At 25.6% G+C, this 21,928-nt stretch overlaps 1 protein-coding gene across 5 annotated transcripts in view; it reads right to left on the minus strand.

Annotated features, from left to right (window-relative positions):
• Positions 1-790: 790 nt before the first annotated feature.
• LOC111033748 (serine/threonine-protein kinase Genghis Khan) overlaps positions 791-21,928 on the minus strand; it is a 29,707-nt gene continuing 8,569 nt past the window's right edge. Inside the window, exons 6-32 of one of the 5 annotated variants that reach the window (XM_022314650.1) lie at positions 20,697-20,845; positions 18,967-19,261; positions 18,197-18,319; positions 17,834-18,137; positions 17,290-17,414; positions 16,619-16,725; positions 15,437-15,656; positions 15,280-15,380; positions 13,323-13,464; positions 12,998-13,122; positions 12,821-12,932; positions 12,254-12,402; positions 11,911-12,017; positions 7,314-7,492; positions 7,029-7,233; positions 6,682-6,968; positions 6,467-6,610; positions 6,258-6,393; positions 5,916-6,169; positions 3,767-3,947; positions 3,512-3,700; positions 3,247-3,432; positions 2,931-3,178; positions 2,785-2,869; positions 2,211-2,330; positions 1,288-1,451; positions 791-1,218 (exon numbers count right to left, since the gene is read on the minus strand). In XM_022314650.1, coding sequence (XP_022170342.1) covers positions 1,108-1,218; positions 1,288-1,451; positions 2,211-2,330; positions 2,785-2,869; positions 2,931-3,178; positions 3,247-3,432; positions 3,512-3,700; positions 3,767-3,947; positions 5,916-6,169; positions 6,258-6,393; positions 6,467-6,610; positions 6,682-6,968; positions 7,029-7,233; positions 7,314-7,492; positions 11,911-12,017; positions 12,254-12,402; positions 12,821-12,932; positions 12,998-13,122; positions 13,323-13,464; positions 15,280-15,380; positions 15,437-15,656; positions 16,619-16,725; positions 17,290-17,414; positions 17,834-18,137; positions 18,197-18,319; positions 18,967-19,261; positions 20,697-20,845 — 4,548 coding nt within the window. In that variant the 3' untranslated portion in view covers positions 791-1,107. Of the gene's footprint in view, positions 1,219-1,287; positions 1,452-2,210; positions 2,331-2,784; positions 2,870-2,930; positions 3,179-3,246; positions 3,433-3,511; positions 3,701-3,766; positions 3,948-5,915; positions 6,170-6,257; positions 6,394-6,463; positions 6,611-6,681; positions 6,969-7,028; positions 7,234-7,313; positions 7,493-11,910; positions 12,018-12,253; positions 12,403-12,820; positions 12,933-12,997; positions 13,123-13,322; positions 13,465-15,279; positions 15,381-15,436; positions 15,657-16,618; positions 16,726-17,289; positions 17,415-17,833; positions 18,138-18,196; positions 18,320-18,966; positions 19,262-20,696; positions 20,846-21,928 lie in introns of all 5 variants that reach the window. The other 4 variants (XM_022314651.1, XM_022314649.1, XM_022314648.1 and 1 more) reach the window with 4 other exon arrangements.

Here is a 21,928-nt window from a genome sequence, read left to right on the forward strand (position 1 = left end):
TAAGCATGCTCACCCCTATTTCTATTTTTTAATAATGAATTTATTCAAATTTTTAAATTAAAATTTTTTTGGAATTTTCAGATATACTCAGACTATATTTTTAAATTCTTGAATATTTTGTACTACTTAAGGAGTGTCCCATAGTGATACAAACTTCTGTTTTTCAAATAGGACTATATCAAATTAAAATTAAATCAACGGGGACAAATGTAAAAATTGTACACTCTTCTAGCAGCCAACCTTAAGGTTAAACATCTAATTACTAATAAAAATGCACATGCTGTACAAATAACTGTTTAACATTCATGGATCATTTCAAAAAAGTTTATAAAATGCTTACTTCTATAGCACTATGTGGTATTATACAGAGAAAACAAAGTCTACAAAATGTGTGGGACCATCAATGTATTAATGATGAATATTAATAGTATGAAGGAAATAACAGTTTAAAAAAAAATTAGAAGCTAGAAAATGCAAGACTAGATTTAAGATGAGTATTTAAAAATAGATGAAAAATAAATGCAAAATCAATGAAATATAAATTTATGACCAGAATCGTTTAGTAATATTATAAAACATACTGAAATGTTATTTTCTCATTCTTAAAAAATCTAAATGGGACTCTGATTAATTCTTAAGAATATTCAAGAATTATAATTATGAATGCTTAATGAAATTGAACATTTTTTTATCTATGTTAAAAATTATTTTGTAAATTCATAACTTGATATTATTGTCTTTTAAATATTAGTTGTATAATAGCATACAATAAAAAATCATAACTTTTTTTAAATTTAAATACTTCAGCTACATAAGTAAATAAAATAAATAGATAATAATAGTATTTTTTTTTTTAGGCAATTCATTAATTCACAAAATTCAAACTAGAAAAAGAAATAGAATGAAAAAAGAGATCCTTAAATGTTACTTCATCATTAGTTTTCGCAAGTTAATAATGTCAAAAGATTGATCTTACAATTATTAGTGATTTCTAATATTCATCAAAAATTGTATTTCCGTGTTAGTACATTAAAGTATTATTAAATAACACATTATACTTATAATATTTTAACCTATCATTTGATACAAAAAATATGTATTTTACATTTAACTATCGTAACTAGATGATCCATGCTCACGATTTGGACTCGGTGGAGTGCTGGTATTACTACTATTGTTTGAAGCTACAGAATGTCTTGAGCTACCAATCTGATGATCCTATTAACAATTTAAGTAATAATAATTAAATAATAGTAATAATAATGTATGATTATCATGATCACTAACTTTATATTCATTTAAAGATGATATGCTGCGATTTAACGAATGAGACATATTTGGTGGTAGATCTGTATCTGAATGATGATGTGAATAATTAGAACCAAAAGATTCTGGTGTTCTCGGTGGGAGTATTGTTTTCTTTTTAATGTATGATCTTTTTGCAGTAGATCCTAAAATAAAGTATAATACAAAAGATTACTAAAAAAAATTAACTTTATTTTTATTTAACACGTGCATTAAAATAAAATATTTCAATTTAGTTTATTGGAATAAGTAGGTATGATAAATTAATTCTTAAATATAGTTTATAATAGGAAGATTACTTAAAACAAATTATATATTTAAAAAAATGAATAACCACAGTGATAGTCAATAGTTATAATGTTATTTTATAATCATTTATAGTAATATTCTTATTTTCAACTTGTAGTAATTAATGTTGTATCATAAGTCTTTATTTTTTGTATCTTTCATTTTTCTTTTTTTTTTATACATACATTTATTTATTTAATTTTGTATAAAAGTATCTCATTTGCCCCACCACAAGCTACGCATATTGGGGTTAATTAATCAAAATGTAGTATGTAATTTTAATTTAACTAGTCTTCTTTTTAATATAATTGTCTTTAATAAAAAAAAAATATATTGCTTACATTAACTATAACTTATAGAATAATTTTTTATTTTATTTTTACTTGGTTGCACTATACTGTCATTAATTTTAATTGTATACAATTATTCATATCAGAAACAATTTAAAACAATATTTAGGATACATTTTATAACAATTTAGTTAAAATCTATCTAATATTGAAATAAATTGTTATAAATCTTATTTATTAGTTAGTTAAATTTTTAATGTATGCTACACATACATTTTAATGTTACAATAGTCCATACAACTACATAGTAAATCATGCCAAGCTTACCAACAATTGGATGATAAATAGTTTTATTAATATCTGACCGTAATATTAAATTTTTACTTTCTTCAGGCGACTGACGAGTCATGTCAATCCCATATTTTGCTCTTGCCATTTTGAACTTGTCTAAATTACAATATTTTAATTGTAATAAATACAATCATATTGTTTATTAAATCCATTTAATTTTTTGTTGATGATTAAAATACAAATTTTACTGCACATTTTTTTTACAAAACAAAAGTTGGGTTATTTGGGTTTTATGTTTAACATTCTATACAAATTTAAAAATCCATAATTTTGTATTATTTTTATTGATTAATGGTAAAATTAAATTTATTATGATATGTTCACTAAGTATTATTTTAATAAACTTGACCAACATTCTTTAATACAAGAGTATAATTATTTTAATATTTTGTATTATTTTATTTATTTACATTTAATATTATTTTACATTTAATAGTAAATAATTATTAAAAACTTTTGTAATTTATTACTTTTAGACATCAAAACCTTCATAAGTAATTACTCATTTTTGGTTTACTCAATAAGTTAATAAATTTAAAAAAATAATTACCACTCAATGTGGAATGTTGCTGCGACGGACTTCTTGAAATTTGAAATGAATGCTTACTAGTTGTAGAAGTAAATGGTTGAAGAGGCTAGAAATAAATATTTTTTTATGCTATAAAATTGTTATTGATAAAATTATTAAACAGTTACTTTGGTTGGAGGCATAGAATCTGCAGTTTCAACTGTTGTAGGTAAATCAAGCAATCTTTGAATTTGTATACCATCTCCTGGTCCCATATGACTTATATGGTTAAAATTAGTAGGAGCTGATATTATTTTTGACCTACGATCAGGTCCTCGAATTGCTTTTTGCCCTTCGCGCATTGAAAACCTTCTTCTAGTACGTGGGATAGACATATTACCAGATAGATCTCTCCATCTGATATTGATTAGTTCTCCTATGACAATAATAACACTTAATTTTACAAAAAAAAGTAAAAAATTAAGTATATATTTTTTAGCTTACTTTGGTGTACATTGGACAAATATATTATACATGGTAAATCATCAATATAACACACAGTTAATGAACCTGTATTATTTATAGGATGGGAATTCCTTAAATTCAAAGTCTGAATCCAATCACCGCTATCAGCATTAAATATGTTAATATGGGTTTCACTATAAATCAATAAATGACCATCACAATAACCTATGTAAATTCAAAAACAAGTTTAGTATAAAGAATACATTATATTATATTTAATATGATGCACAAAAACACAGCTTACTAGCATCAATAAGATCACTGGGATACATGATTTCTCTGTCTCTTGATTTCCTACCTTGAGAATCTACAAAAATACCCAAAGATTGGAAGATGAGTAGAAATTCTCCTCTTGGAAGTTCAATTGCTTTGATAGCATCCATTGCGGAATATGATAAGAAACCCATCATGTGATTATCAGGGTGTACCAAAGCTGTAAAACCAAATAATATTTTATGTACCAACGTTTTAAGTAAACCAGAAAAAAAATTAATATTACAGATAGGATGATGATCTCCAGTTATATGGTATACACTGAAGCCAGAATGGTAGCCGACACACAACCGTCCATCAGTAAATACAGTTAAACTTTGTGCTTGAGATGGTAACATTATTTCTCTGAGTCGCCTATGCCTCAGTTTAGTCCTAGTTACCTCATAAATAATCACCTGAGAAGTATTCTACAATGTAAATTAATAGTTTTTAATTTAACATAAGTAAGAGGAAGTCATACTCACATAAATTGACTCAGTCTTATTAACACTTAACATAGCAAATATTACCTTATCAACATACTTAACCTTGCCTTATCAACATACTTAAGAAGACACCACACCCGCATATGTTGCCTTCATCTTACAAGCAAACAAGCACATTTTGAACATGTAATCTAATTGAACACTGAACTTGATGGTAAAAACATTATCTGTGGTCCTTTTTTGGTTTATAACAACAGTTCGGTTTTTATGTGAGTTGTGTGCATTTTAATTTATACTATATTATACAAGCTAAACTTGCTAAAAAATGTATCCATCATAGAAAATCAAGTTTCATAACAGATCAATTCACCCTAATTTTTAAACTAAAGGAGCTAAATGTGATCTGCTGAGTGTACATTTGCTATGTTAAACATTTATTGCACGGAGACAACACATACGGGTGTGGCATCTTCTGAATGTCCAATTTAAAGGTAATAATATTATCCAGGGCAACTAGTAGGCTTTCTTTTTATATTTTAATTTTAAAATAAGTTATACGGCATTTTAAAATTGTAAAAAAAAAATAATTAATCAAATAATACTGAAAAATAAAAAATAATTAATTTTTTAAGTATAATAATATAATATTAATATACTAGTAGTATAACCAGACTTTGCCAAGGAAAAAATGAAATAAGTATATAAAATACAATGCTAGATGTATCTCCGTTTTAGTGTAACTTAGGTTATGTGCAGGTGTACTTCTTCACATTGTGATCTAATTTGTTGGAGATCACGTCTGTCATGGATTGGATAATAGTACTTGGTAGGTATATTATAAAACTTGGTTCTAACTACTCTCTAATTATTCCTGATATCTCTAACATTTTCATCAAAATCGTGGAGTATTTTAATAATACATAAGCTACAATGTACTATGTACATTACCTTTTATATACATAGATAACATAAAAGTCTAATTTCTATTTTATTATGTTACTTCTGGTTGCAATAATAACTATACTATTTTGTGTAACTAATGGTAATCCTAAGTATACAAAACCAACAGAATACATGTGTCATGATACAGTGAGTTCCGCTTAATATGATCGCTGCTTTATAGATTAACCGTTTACTAGAATCAAAAATGAAAATCCTTCACCAAATTGTATGTTACTAATGTTAAATTAACCCTTACCAGAATCACTAAGTAAATGATAATTGAATCACTTTTATGAACAATCTTATTGTATTTACGGTATTTCAAACCGATTAGTTTATAAAACCCATTTTATTTTTGATTTTATCAGTATGACTGTATATCGTTGTACGCTATTATGTTATTCAATTATCTTTGTAGGCAGTATACTTGTGTCATTTATTATGTATGTTACATTAAATATGTAATTGTATTAAAAGATTGAATTATGAAAAAAATGTTGTAAATGTTTTAAAGAATCAATAGGTTAATAGAATTAAAATGACCAGCACTAAAGTGATCACATTAAGTGGAACCCACCGTACATCACATAATTGGATCAAAGTCCCAACATAAAAACCATTGGGAACACTAATCAAACCCAATATGTGAGTATGACTTTGAAAGCTTGTATGGTTCTGAGATTACAGATTACTAAAAAACGCGCAATAATTTTTATGTATAAAAGAAATATTGTACAAGACTAACCATTAAAATATATTAAATAATAATATTTTAAACTTTAAATTGCTCATAACTTGATTCAAAATTAAAATTCAAAAACCTACAAGGTGCCAAGACAATATTCTTTAAATTACCTTTAAATTTGATATGTCTAGTCAATTCTCTCTAATATTAAAAATAACAGATTAAAATGGCATCTTCATAACACAAAGTTTATGGTGTAATGTATTAGTTAAACGTAGTCAAAGCATGCGAGTACAACGTCCTCTTAAGAATTTCTAGTTTACCTGTCGTTTTACAGCTATACACAAACAATATTGAAGATTTGTCATGCCAGGATACTTCTTCATCAATCCAGTGCAGAATGTAATACAACCTTTACTTTCAACTACTTTCACCCATTCAACATCATCTCCATCTAAAGCTCGCACAGGAATTAAACGAACTTGTCTTTGTTTACCAGATAATACAACAATAAGCTGCTCTTCTGCTATATAATCTATTTGAAAAATTTTCTTAGCTTCTCCAATTTTTGCGATTTCTAGTGAAGAATTAAAAGAAACAATGTAAAATGGTATATTTAAAAATCATAAAACAAAATTCATTTTTATTCAAAAAACAAAACATACCTAATTGATCCAAATCTATACAGTACAAACCATCTTCTGTTCCTATTACTAAACGATCGGGATCAATTATAGCACTAGCCATAGCATTTTTGGTAATTGAAATTGTATTATCCACGAGTTCTTTTGCTTTAAATATCTAAATTATTACGAAAAATAACTATTTTAGATAAAAACTTTAACTAAAGCAATGTTATTTGAACTCTTACTACCGTCGTATTGGGTAAATTATTCCTTTTCAATATTCTATGCAATTCGCTCAGAGCGACGATCCACTTATTTTTTTCACTTTCCGTGTCAGCTAACATTAAAGTTTGATTTTTGACTCCAGGTGGGTCTAAAAGCGAAGTAGTTATCTAGAAAAATTAACAAATTAAAAATCAAACAATAGATTTAAAAACAATTCAAAGACTGAAGAAACACATACACGAAAGATACAAGGGATATCTTTTTTTCCCGCATGAATAACATCAGATTCTCTAACTGAAGAAACTGCAAATTCCGGATCACGCATATCTAACACTTGGGATACAGTTACTGCAGGTAAAGCATTTCGATCTTGCGAAATATCGTACAGGAATAATTTGAAATCACACACTACCACAAACTGTCTCACCCATCCTTTCTTAACACCACCAGATCTCGGTACTTTGACGTAACCTTCATAAGCAGTACCTATACCACGTGTGGGATCTATTCCTAATGGTCGTTTCGCTAAAAAAATAATTGCATATTTAATAAGTTTTTTTATGCTATCAAAATATAGATAAATACTTTGATCAGGTGGCACTGGACAAAGCAATGGAACTTTGTCTGAACAAATTGTGTGGCACACAAATCCACACACCTCACATATTACACCTTGTCGAACAAGACCGACCATCAATGATGTGCAATGATTACATTTAGTTGGAGAAGAAAAAGTTCGAACAACAAACTGATGACATTTTCCTTTTTCAGAAATTAAACTGTTTGGATTCTAAAATAAAAATATTAAACAATAAAAAACAATAAAAACATAAGAAATATAAATATAAAATAATAATATAAGCCACTGACTGTGTTATTGAAATCTGAAAAGCTAGACTTCCTAATTGACAATGCTTTATTATCATCAAAACTTCTGTCATAACTATCAATACTATCATTTAAATTAGATTTATTACTATTTCCAGTTGCAGATTCATTTAAAAAGTGATCTAAATAGGATAGAGGTGAACATGAAGATTGACCTAAAACTGTAAAAAATTTAATTATAACACTAAAAATAACAAATATCAACATTGTAATTATAAGCTACATTTAGTAAAAATTAAAACATACTTAATTAACACAGTAACTAAAAACTTAAACATACAAATATTTTATAGCTTCATAGGGAAAATATAATATTTAATGCGGATTTAATTATATTTAGATACAAAAATCTATGAAACATTTTAAAATATTTTAGTTTTAAGCTTGAACACTTTTTTTTAAATTTAATGTTTTTTTGAGAAACTTATGTTTTGATATTAAAAATGTTTAGGATATTGTATTAATTGACAAATTATTAAAAATATGTAGATAATATGATGGAAAAATGTTTATGAATTTGGATAAGACGGGCTTTGTTCACTACAGGCTGGCACCCGATGGCATAGTTCGAAATAAACTATGGTTCTCACAAGAAGAATTCAGAATCTAGAAAAAACTTATCGAATTCATAAAAGCGTGCAACACTCATAAAGTGTGCAAAGTCAAGTTTGGCATCGGTAAATTTTGAGGTTAATAATGGATTTAAACAGGACGATGCACTGTTACCAGTACTTTAAAAAACCCAAGCCTAACCTAACCTTATAAAACTCAAGAAGGTGATCAAGTCAATGCCAATGCGACACAAGGCATGGAGATTTTGTCCAATAGTACGCTTCTTGCTTACACAGATGGCAGTTATAATAGGCAATAAGCGACAACAAGTAGAGATAAGAACTAATGATTTGATTTAAATAGAGAAGCCAATGGGCCTTGAAATAAACCAAGAAATAATCAAATATTTATTCATGACTATGGGAACAAGAGATGACTCGGACCTCGTAGTAGAAAATCAGACCTTCGAACAAGAAGATTTCAAATACCTTGGATATATGCTGCTAACAAGGGTTACTATGCTTTGGAAAAATTGTTTAAGTCAAAACTCCTTTCTAGACAATCAAAGGAATGCCGGTACTCAAGTTTCCTATGGTCAATGTTAATGTACGGGTGTGAAACATGGTCGACTACTAAAGGAGATGAGGAAAAATGGCTTGTTTTGAAAGAAAAGTTCTTAGAAGAATATATGGACCTATTTCAGAGAATGAAGTGTACAGAAGAAGAACTAATGGAGTAGTACAACAAATTTACCAAAAACCAGGTATCAACGTGCACCTCACGAATAAACGAACCGAGTAGGCAGGCCATGTATGGAGGTCAAATGGAATTTTAAAGAAAACTCTGAAAGGAAAAATCAATGAAAAAAGACCTAGGGTTGGCCAAAGTTGATGATGATTTAAACAAATGTGCCCACAAGGAGTAACTAAAACAGACACAGCATGGATAGAGATAGATGGAGGAAAGTAGTAAAGACAGCGAAAGTCCTTCAAGGACCGTAAAAGCTCAAGAAGAATTTAGATAATATATAGAAAATAAGTATTAAGATATGTATGTATTAAGAATTAAGTTAAAGCAATTTATTTTTTTATTTTTTTTAAAAGGTAAATATAAAAATATTTTATTTAATAAATGTTTAGTGTACCCCCTATACAAATTGCACTATACAATAGCAGAAGTAAAGGTATAGCATGTGCATTAGATAAATGTAAAAATGAATCAATCTATATTTACTTTTATCATCATTTAATTTATTTATTGTTTTATTATGATTACTATTTCATCAAACAGTGATTAGGTACTTACAAAAAATGTTTACACACTACATTGCATCTTATCAGTAATCACACTACAACTTAACACATATTATACACAAGTCTTGCAATTACTTAAACTCAAAGATTACATAAATTAAACATGATAAATGTCTCAATAAATAATTAGGTAACCTTCTTCAAACTTCTAGTAGTGTTAATAAAACAGTTAGGTTAAAATTAACAACAAGATGATTTCACACATTAATCTAATCATTACAAACCTATTGAGAAAAGAAGTTCTAGTCAGAAATAGTATTGAAACAAGATAATCACGAGCCCCCAAACACAACTCGATATTCCAATAAACAAAGGCAACTTGCCTAATTAAATAAAACAAATTATTATAATTGTTAGTTATAATTATTACTGCATAGATATTACTAATAATAACTTAATGCACTTATAAACGTTAAAAAAATCATTATTAATATAAAAGCCTACAATCAAAGTATCAATAGATTAAAATGTTTAACCTCTTTAACTAAATATGTATGTATATTATTTTATCATTTATAAATAATACTAAGACATTAAATATGAATATTATATTTTCAAGTAGATTAGTTATATAATAGTTCAATGAACTAAAAATCATTGCCTTTTTTGTTGATGTTGTGTAAGGGGACACATAGTACAGTAGATTGAAGACTAATAATTGTCCATAAACTTATTATCTACATTCATGAATCATGATTCAATCCCGAAACAGAAGTTTGAGTTATTACATTGACCCATTATGGAAAGGTTGAGGATCGAGTTTCAAGTTTCAATTATCCTAAGTCACTAACAAGAAACATAACCATTCCCCCCACGAAAATAAACATTGCTTAACTACATTAATTTCCGCTTGGGCGCTAGTTACGCATCTCGCAGGCCATAATCGAGGATAAATATTAGGCATCAAAAATAATGCTGTGTTGAGTATCCAGTATATCTTAAATCTTTAGACATATAAAACATATCAGTATAGGTACTATTGAGTTATTTTGAAAACATTGCCCTGATAGCATAGGGCCGTAGAACTTCAATGTTCGTATGGGAATGTAATATAGGTACAGTCCAATATTCAGTTTTTATACATCTATTTTATACATCTATGCAAATATTTACTGATTAATACTCTATTTTTGAATCCTATATCAGAATATTTAACCGAAATATTAAGATATATTTTATAATAAAATATGGATGATAAGCGTTCATCAAATATGAATAGTGAGCATAAAATATTTGAAAAATTTCTTTTAAATCCAAAGGCACAATATTTAGGTTCAGTGAAATACGAATTCGATGTTTTTTAAGAGTAAAAATAATTTTAGAAGTAATGCAGTAGTAGATATTATAACCAAACACAGAATATATGGTACCAAATGTGATTACTAACTAGTATCTTACTAGTTATAATTTAATGAATATAATATTCTTAATTAAATAATAAAAGCCTCTACATTGTGTGTACCACATTAATTAAAGTATACAATTGAAAACATTATTTAAGGTAGTACAAATGTACATATTTAACGGGCAACTTCAACATGTTTACAATAGACAAGTCACCATACTCTGAACCTGATTGGTAGTGACACCACACAGGGAATCCTAGTTTATACATTTTTTCTAAGATAACAACTTACCTATTTGCGCACATTTTTACAAGTTAAGTGCACACAGATTATACACATGCAATAACATTATTAAAATGCCCATGAGTTTTAGCTCCATTTGTCTTGGTTGTTTAACATTTTGTTTTCTACAGGGATGGGTTCAAGTTTGAATTGGGTAAAATGTATTGTGAAACATAATCAGAGAAGTTTAATTAGGCAGAGCTATTGAATTTGCAAAATATATGAGCTCTATTTCTTCTGACGGTAAGTACAGCAAACAAAATAAAATATTTAAGGCACCTAGGAATTTTAATTTGTATAATGAAGTACTACTTTGTATTGAAGAAAACTAAGATACATTAAATGTACAACATACAATTTTACATTGAGAGAAAAAATTTCAATTTGAGTTATGATGAGCATATATTTTTGTCAGCATGAAATTCTTAAATAATAAGTTTCATATTAAAAACTTGAGTACATACATTTGGGAGAGCTTCCCACATAGCTGTGTGAATCAACATATGTTTATCTTCTAAAAAATGAATTATAACTGGCACATAAATATCATGTTTGTAAATTTGAATGGTATACAGCTGAGCAAATTTCTGAGCAATTTCTGGCAATATTAAAATAACAAATACGTATACAAATATAGTACATTTTTGAACAAGCAAATGATTAATTTTATAGTAATTTATGTTCAAACTTCGAATTCTAAATGGGAAATATTAAAATGTGCTTAAACTAGTTATAGCCCACCACACAGCTTTACCTATCAGTTTTCCACAATCTGATGTCTGATTTATTTTTAGAACAGATTTTAACTTAAATATTTGCATACTTATAACAATAATAAATAAACATTAAATTGTATTATTTGTGTGCTTTTCTTAGTAGATTGGTTAAATTTTTAATCTGAAATAGATAAAGCACACAATATTCTTAAAATAGTTCAAGAGCCTAAAATAAAATTTATGGACATATAATGAACATAAACCTACAAATACTTATTGGGAAAAAATTAAAGCGTAAATATTAAACTATGCTGGGATACTACAATATGAAAAACACTTTTTTGAACATTATTAAAATATTTTATCTTACAGGATTGTCTGGCGTCTAGCTGGTTTTGTAATTCCTTTATCACGTCATCTTTATCTTTCATATTATATACCAAAGATTCATATCGTTGATGAAAATCTCTTAATTCTCTGAAAAATTAAGAAATATGTTTGTTATCGATAATCATGTGTATTAATTTGTTTAAAATAAGTGGATATGAATTTTTATGTTGAATTTCTTAGGCAATGTGATTTACTTAAACATGTGTTTCAATAGCATCTGAATTAAAATATTAATATTTTACAATTAAAGATAATTCTTTGTTATTATGACACATTGTGTCAAACATGCAGAATATGATTTGTATAAAAGAGATAAATCATACTTTTGCATTGCAATCAATTCTGAACGAGTCTTGCTTAACTCTTCACCTATTGATTGCTTAGCTTGAATTTCAGACTGCAGTGAACTTTGAAGATTTAAAAGTTCCATTTTATCAAGTTTTTGGCTTCTTCTATTTCTCCAACTATTATCCTAAAAAAACCAAATAATTTTTTTAATAACAATGATATTTAATAACCTATAATTGATTTTAAGGTATAAAAGAATGGATAACTGATAAAATGTGTTGTGGCTATTGATTAAACAGGAGTTGATTAAGGAGTTTTAAAACTATAAGAATAATAAAATATAAAATATTTATTATAGGTACTTAAATTATGTAAAAAAATTGAATTTTGATTTTTAGAACTATGTTTAAAAAAAATGTATGCTCAACATTTACAAATAAAAAAACTGATTAATGTTATAATAATAATGCTTAAAATTTAATTAATATGTCGAAAATATTGGTTTAGTCAAAATAATATATTAAGAACAGATATTGTAAACTATACATTTTTTTAAATTGAGCAAATAAATCAAAATTTAATATATAAAATATTATTCTTACTAAAGCCGATTGACCATTATTATTTGGACACTGTTTTAAATACTCTAACTCTTCTTTCATTTTTGCTGCCAAAACTTGCAAATATCCTCTAGCATCTTTTTCGTCACTAATCCTAAAAACCAAAATATAGTCATTAAAATAAAATATAGTAAATAAGGTATATATTTAGTTGTTTACCATTGAATTATGTCTGATATTTGAGATTCCAATTGATTAATAGTCTGTTTTTTTACGTGTAATTCATCTTTTAATCTTTTATGTTCAAATTCAATTGTACGGATTATTTCATTACTCTCTTTTTTCTGAAATATTTTATTTTGCATGAAATACAATTCAGTAAATATAAATATTAGTTTTTTCCTCAATATAAGTTATTTATTTATATTATAATAGATATTTATAGTATAAATAATTGTAATAATTATTATATATCTTATTTAATTAACTTTTACATTTATATTTATAACATCTGTAGTTTAATGTATGAACTATAAAAACATACTTCTTTTTCCAAAGACTTTTGAATAACTTCATTTTCAAATATTTGATCTTTCAACTTGTTCATATCCAAATTATATTTTGTTTGCTCCTTGCTGATGTTTTCATTATATTCTACTTCTAACCGTTCAATTTCTCCTTTCAATCTAATTAAATAATTTATAAGTAAGTTAATATTGTAGAATTATGATAGAGGTTGTCATAAAGATAGTAAAACAATTTTTTACCATCAATTATTATAGTAATATACAGAGTGTAACAGAAATAACTGACTAATGCAATACCTTTTGTAGTCAACAATATTTTGAATTTATTTTTTATATATATTTTCCCACAGTGAGTGTCATTGATGGATGGCTTCTCACAACCCGTGTACTCATGTAAATATATATGTTTAGGTTAGTATCGTACTAATGTTAATTGTATATATATGTATCTCTCAACGCATGTACTTATTGTGCCTCATAGGTACAGATTGTATATTTCCAATAAAGTAAAAAAAAAAAAAAATATGTAATTTATATTCACTTGAGCTACATGTATAACAAAGAAAATCATTTTTATTTTTTAATACTGAAGTTTCTAAAATTTAAAATTTAACTAATTTTTTTTTGGATGAGTTCAAAATGGCCAATTTGTGAATCTGATTATAAGAACAATTTTGATGGTAAAAACATTTACCTAAGTCAAGTAGTTTATTTTTAGAAATTTTTTAAATATCAATATTTTTTTGATTAAATTCATTTGGAATATAATAACTTTTTTCAAAATATAAATTTAGGAAATTTGCTGACATGAGTACATTTTTTTAAGTATTTACTTTTCATGTAATGTTAAAAAAATTTGTCCTACGTTAAGGTAGCACAATTTTTTTTATTTTTTGATCAGGTCATTTGTTACACCTTGTTTAGTACAATAATATTAGCTTAATTTTTTTTCTAGAACCATAAATCATAATGTAAGTGAAAGATAAAAATCTTTAAAAAATTAATTAAATAGGATATTTTTGTTAGAATGCATCTACATTTTCAACCAACTACTTCTTATTATGTTTGGAACTATTTTTTTTTTTTTAATAATAGGAATTCACTTTTCTGTATAGTAGGTTTTTAGTTTACTTTATCATTAAGTAGTTAAGTCACAGTAATGAATTGTTTTAAATGTTTTCACATTGTTTATTGTGTTAAATTTGAATTCAATGACAAGAAATTTCATATGAAAAACTCAGTGTCAACCTCTATTTCAAAAGATCATTTATAATTTATTAATATTATTATCAGTGATAAATGTTTGTATTAGTAATACCCAAATAATCATCTCACCATTCAGAACCTAAAAGTTTATAAACTACTTTACTTAAAGTTAATTCATGTACAATTATCAAAATCATCTGACATTATATAATATAACCAATAATCAACTTATTCCAAAAAATCATGCAAGAATGATGAATTTTGTTATGTACATTAAAGATTCTATTTTTATTAGACTAAACATTGGAACAGAACTTAATATATTTGAAATACAAAATAAGTTTATGAAAATATACTGCTCATTCAGCAAATACAATTTTTTAATGTTATTTTTACTGATAAAAATAAAAATAATCCAGTCCCATTATTTGATACATTTTGATTCCAATTACAACAAATTAAACAGGTCAATAATTTACATATTCTCAAATATATTGATTATTTACTAAAGTTATTGTTTTCAATTATTAAATATGAGATTTTTAATATAGTTCATAGTATGGTATAGTTTTCATTGGTGAGCATACTAAAAGATGAAAGGTCTTCAATAAAAATAATGAGCAGTAGTAGTAAAAAATATATATCATTGCTTTCCTAAACAGTTGTGAATCTAAAATATTTTTTATTTTTCTAATGAATAAAAAAAAATATTATGTTTACCTTCTATACGAAAAAAAAGTATAAATTTTTTTTTAATGTCTAACATACCGAATTATTTCTTGCATTGCTCTTTGATTGGCGTTTTCGTTAGTTTCAAAATTATTACCAGCAAATGACGGTGGATTTGATCTTTCAATTTCAACCTTATACTAGACATAATATTTTTATTAAATAATTATTTTATAATTAGTTTTAATTTATTTACTTGATGATACATTTCTTCATTTTTTTCCCGCAGTTTACGTTCATTAATAACTTCAGCTATAGATTCTTCCAATCGACTCTCAAGCTCTCTACGAACTTTTTCTGACCGACGAACTTCTTGACGTAATATATCTATTTTGGACATAGCTTCTTCTAGTTCTTCCTCTTTGTCTCTAACAAGTCTTGAGAGTTTTTGTTTGTGCTGCCTAAGTTCAGATAACCTAAAAAATTTAATGAATTTAAAATTTCTATCAACAGAAAACAGTGTTTTTTTGGTTTGCAGAATTAATATAAAAATTTTGTTTTGGGCCCCCACATAAACATGTTTAATATCTTCTGGAACAATAAAAAAAAATTTAATTAATTAATTAATTAAAATAAAAAAAGAGGGACAAGTGGATTTTGCTCTACTGAACAGTAGTTAATGAGCATGTCATTGAATTAGATGCGTTATATTTTAATTGACATTGTGTCATCCTATCTTATTTGTACAAATAATCAAATTTAATAATTAAAAAAAAATTTCAAAAATGGAAAATACTTCATGGCTATAAATAGCTAACTTTTCAGTGACCTTATTTTTTTATTTTTTTTGATAGAGGTAGAAAAACATGTCAAGAATCATTTATTGAAATTTCCAATGTTAACTATGTAAAAGAAAACTTTTATTTATAGCTTAAAAAGAGTAAAAATAGTTTGAACATGCTTAATGGTAATTTTAACATTTGGTAAAATTGTCTATCGTTACTTGTTTTAAAATTGTAACAAATTAGCAAAAATCAATTGATGAAAATTTGTTAATTTACTGTAGAAAATCAATTATCGTAAGAATGTTGAATTCAAAAGCTTAAGTCATTGTTACTCTCCGGTTAACTATCTTTTTAACTAATGGTAGAACAATTTGTGGGAAATGTACTATTAAATTTTCTTATGTTAGTTAGGAAAAGAAAAACTTATATAAATTTCTAACTGAAAATAGTTGAATATTTTAGAAATTTTAATGAAATTTGCTAAAATTTTAATTTTAAATGCATACAAAATAACCATGTCTAAATTTTTTTTTAATATTTGTAACTTCCTATAAAGGAACTTATGAGGAACCTTGCATTAAAAAATTGTAAGTTATTGTAAATACATTTACAATACTTTCATTTGCTCCTCTCAGAATCTTAAATAAACATACTTATTGGTTACATGACCATATTCAGTCATTGCATTATTTTTTTGTCCCATGGCATCCATTAATTCTATTTCTTGAGCTTTTAATTTTTCTTGTGTTTCTTGTTTTTCCTAAAAAAAACATATATAATCAAATTTTGTATCTCACATTTTAAATATATATATATAATATGATTCAGTAATTTCTATAATGTAACTCTAATTTTTACATCAAATTCAATATAATAACACCTGTATTTTATACTTAAAATGTTCACTAAGCATTAAATTGTATATTGATGATTAAACACTTTTCCATCAATTGATATTTAAAGCAAAAACAATATTGTAAAACCATCATATTTCAATTTATTAATTGCTTTATTTGTCATTGATTTTATTAAATATTTAATGCACTACTAAATGAAACCTATAAAATACAATTTATACATAGTTTACAACCAAAATTTATGTATTCCATTTAACAATTTGGATAGACTAATTTTTTTCTAAAATAATAATTATGAGGTTCCTTCATAATATTTTATATTAATATGTTTTTCGTTTGAGTTAAAATAAAATAATACCTCACTTAAAATTTCAATTTTACATCATTTATTAAAGTAACAAATAATACAATAATAATAACATAAAAAGATTATAACTAAAACAATGAAAATTGAACATTTTACTCACCTTTTGGAGTTCTTCTTTTTCCTGTTGAAACTTTTTTATTATAATATCCAATTCTTTTTCATCACCAAAAGAAGCGTTGTGAGTTTTTTTATTTTCTTTATATTTCTTTAATTGATCTTCAGAATCTAAACATAAATTGATTTAAATAAATATCTAAACATAATTTTTATATTACATTTTAATGTATTATGTATATGAAACTAAATGGTGATTTTAAAAATAATCACTTAAAGAAAATACACTTATTTGTTTTCACAGTCAAGACCACACATTAAAAGATGACATTTTTGTCATTTTTGCTATGGTAAATTTATTTTCTCATTTATATTCGCCCTCTCTCATTACTTTTTAAAATTTACATTAAAAACTAAATATAAAAAAAAAATAGAGTACATGCATAATTAGAATATAATATGTTGTATTTGATTTATTTTTAAATTAACACATACTTAATATGCTGTATAAACTCATCTTAAATATATGAATGTGTATCATAGTTCAAAAGTTGAACAAGTAAAAAAAAAAATAATAATATTATTTTAACCTTCTACTTCACTTTTTCCTTCTTGAGATCGCATTCTTTTAGTTGTTTTTCCTGACGAAAGAGACTTTCCAATAGATCCAAGATCTGATACAAAGCTATTTTGAGTAAAACTAAAACCAATGAAAGGTAAATGTAGAGCAGAAAATATAGGATTTGAAGGAGTAGGAGGAAAAATATCAGTTTTAATATCAATTTCTTCCACGTCAAAATGACTGGTATCAGTTGGACTAGATACTTCAGGAATATATGGTGCTACACTATCTCTTATAGTGTCCCAATCTACACCAATAAACCAATTATGTTCCTGGAAAATATTATTTTAAAATTAAAATTATAATTTTTTCAAATTTTTTTTTTATTTACTTTGAAGTCATTGATGCCAGTTTGACCTAGTCTTTGTTCAGCACTACAAATAAGTTTTTTCATCAAATCTTTTGCTTCTTCAGAAACTTGTACTTCTTGGTCATTTGGGAAATCAAAACAATTCTAAAATATAATTGAACAAAAATTATAATTACTCAAAAACATATCTGCTGTAATACTAATCAATGTTGATAATAACAATAAAAATCTCATTTTATCAAACATTGAGATAATATAAGTAATTAAATTGTACAGTAGAAATCGAATGTGGTTGATAAACAGCTTAGAAAAAATTCATTTAGTTTTGGCAAACAATCCTATTTCTCGCCTATGAAACCAAATAATGTGTGTGTGTTTATTATAAAAAATTGTTTTTAATTAACTGTTATATAAATCTGTTTATAGAATAAAGATACAATATATTCTATGATTATAGTGTACATTCTCATTGGTTATAATTAAATTAAGTCAATACAAAACAATGAAAAATATCAAATATCAAAGAAAAAATAATATTATTTGAATTTGCATAATTAGATAAGTTAATATATAAATAAATGTAAATAAACTAAAAAACTAAATAACTATTAAACTATAATACAATACTGATATTCATAGAATTGTATTTATGTAATAACAAAATTAATAATATTCTACCTCCAAAATTCACTATAATCAGTTTTAAGTTTATAGTTTTTAGATCATCAAAATATAATGCAACTGGAAGGGAAATAGTAAGAGAAATTCTTTAATAATTGAATATTGAGTACCTTGTGATTCATTATTTTTGCATAAGTATGTACGAGAGATTCAGCATAAAATGGAGTTTCCCCATAAATCATTTCGTACATACATACTCCCAATGACCACCAATCACATTCTCGTCCATAACAACCTTGTCCATCTTCAATAGCTTGCAATATTTCAGGAGATATATAATCTGGTGTACCAACAGCAACATTGCTTTCAACAAAACCATTTGAACCCACTTTTAAGCATGATCCAAAATCAGCCAAACGTATATGGCCATTAGCATCCAATAATACATTATCAGGTTTAATATCCCTGTAAATTAAATATATTAACATAAAAATCCTTTATGTAGAAATAGTTATTTATTTTACCAGCCCAACACAATAATAATTTATTCGAGTAATCTTTTTATAGTTAGGTCCAATATTTTAATGCTGATGATTGATTTTTGCTACGTCTTACGTCTTACGTCTTTCATTATGTTTTTTAACAAATATGAATATAAATTACTTAATTTTACATTGCATGTTTTGGATTTTGTATTTTTATTGTATTATTGACATAATATTATGATCATTTTTTTAAACACTGTTTATTATTTACTAATTTAACTAATTGAGAACAATCATAAATTCTATTTTTCATTATTATTATATTATATTTAGATATATTTTATTTACAACTAATTTGTACAATGTTAATTGAAAAACAATATACAATAGGCTATTGGCGTAATACAACAAAATAATAATTATATGCTTAAATAGCATTTAATATGTTTTGTGCTAAATACATTTTCAAAAGTTTTTTGTTTAAATGAATGACCAAGTAATTATTTTTTTTTGTGTAGTATAATCGACTGTTTCTATTAAAATATATAACTTTTTTTTTAAGTGATGATTTTGGGAATGTTATACATTCATACTTATTGGTTTTTTGGAAATATTTACTGTGGTGAGTATACTATTTCATTTGTTTATAATATGTGGAAGGATTAGAATTGAATAATATTTTCCACAAAATGGATAAAGTGCATATTTTAGTTACAGATTTAAATGAGTCTTACTTAACATATTAAACAAACACATAAATACAATTAAAATATTTAAATCTAGGAAAGTGATTCAGTACTTAACACCCCACAAATGTTCAATAGAGGATATTTGGATAAACAGCCAGAACTTCAAGTGTCAGTAATGCTGAATTGGTTAACAACCTACAACTTAAGAGCCCCAAGTTTCAATCTCTCAAGTCCCAAAGTTTCCATGGACAATCTTAAAACTGATTAGAACGGGAAAATGCAGATACCAATAGGTATTCTACAAACTTATTATGTATGTTATTCAGTTTAATTCATTGTTTATTGCTATATTATATCAAACATATAACTTAAAACGTTATTTCATATTATTTTGCTGGATAATTAAGCCATTTGAAAAACAAAAAAAAAAAACAGCATAGATAATGTTTTATTTAACAACTTTATATTAGATTTTTTTTTAATTTTGATTTTCACAAAAGGTATAAAATAATTTATAATTTTTTTGTAAATGTTAAAAATGACTCCCATATCAATACAGATTATAACTATGAAGTGACAACTATATTCAGAACAGTGGGTGGTACACTTTAACTCCATGTCTCAATAACAAGGAGACAGAGATGTGCAGCATTATATCTTTTTGTAACATTCATGAAACTTTACTTAGATTGTTTAATTTATTTCTGTAAAAATGTTATGACTCACCTATGAACATAATGTAAATCATGAATTGAATTAATAGCTAATATCATTTCAGCGATATAAAATCTTGCCATATCTTCAGGAAGGCGATCAAAAAATTTGCTCAATAAAGTCAATAAGTCTCCTCCACAATAATAATCCATAACAAGATACTGAAAAAAATTTTTAACAATAAAATTAATTTAAATTAATCATATGACACATTAAAAGTAAATTTTAAGTTTTAACTTTCAATTTAACAGTTATAACTTACAACTAAACTTGTCAAAATAAAAACACTTTAAAATGTCTGCTTATGAACTAAAAGTACCTTTGTATACAAATATTAATAGTATGGAGGGAGCCCTCAAGTTATTAGAAGATATTATGTTGTAACTTATAATAAATGGTAATACTAATCAATACATTTTAAAAGCAAATTGACACCTTTAACGTACAATAGATTCTGCCTAATGTAGGAACCGGTTAATTGGGCATCTGCGTAATATGGAAAAATGGTCTGTTCCCCATTAAAATGTATTAACTAGAGTATTAGGATATTTTGATATATAATATGGCCAACCGCTTAATGTGAGCAAATGAGTTTGGTCCCAAAGTGTCCACACTAAGCAGAATCCACTATATAGTGTTTTTTTAAGCATGTTCATCCTATTATTTTACTTCAGTTGAGCATTTATTTGGATTTGAATTTTTAGACATTTCCATAAGAGTATATCAGGGCATAATTTTTTTTCTGGCTTATGCATTACTTACTTAATAAATTTTATGTTTAGAATAACCAATTTTATGTTGTTTGCTACAAGAAGAATTACAATTAAGCTATTAAAGTGAGTTATAAGCATGTTAAAATTATAATATTTTACATAGATAAGTTTAAAATAATAGGTCAAGTCACTTAAATATTAAAAATACTATCACAACATTAGTTTTACTCAACACAAATTTGGTATATTGTACAATATGTTGGCATTTAGATCAAAAAGTGAAATTGAGTTGTGCGCTAACATCATTTTAAAAAGACACTATTCTCAGTCTTAGATTTTTATAATTTTGATATACTAATATTTAAATAAATAGATATACTAATCATTAACAAAATGATTCCATGATTCGTATTTAATCTTGGTACCTGTCAAAAACTATTAATTTTATTGAAACAAAGTATACAATTTTAGTCATCAAGTTATAAGCATTGTTATAATGCTTATAACTTGTAATTAAATATTTTTTTAATT

This window comes from Myzus persicae, unplaced genomic scaffold (assembly GCF_001856785.1).
Source record: "Myzus persicae strain clone G006 unplaced genomic scaffold, MPER_G0061.0, whole genome shotgun sequence".
NCBI classification, from domain to species: Eukaryota; Metazoa; Arthropoda; class Insecta; order Hemiptera; family Aphididae; genus Myzus; species Myzus persicae.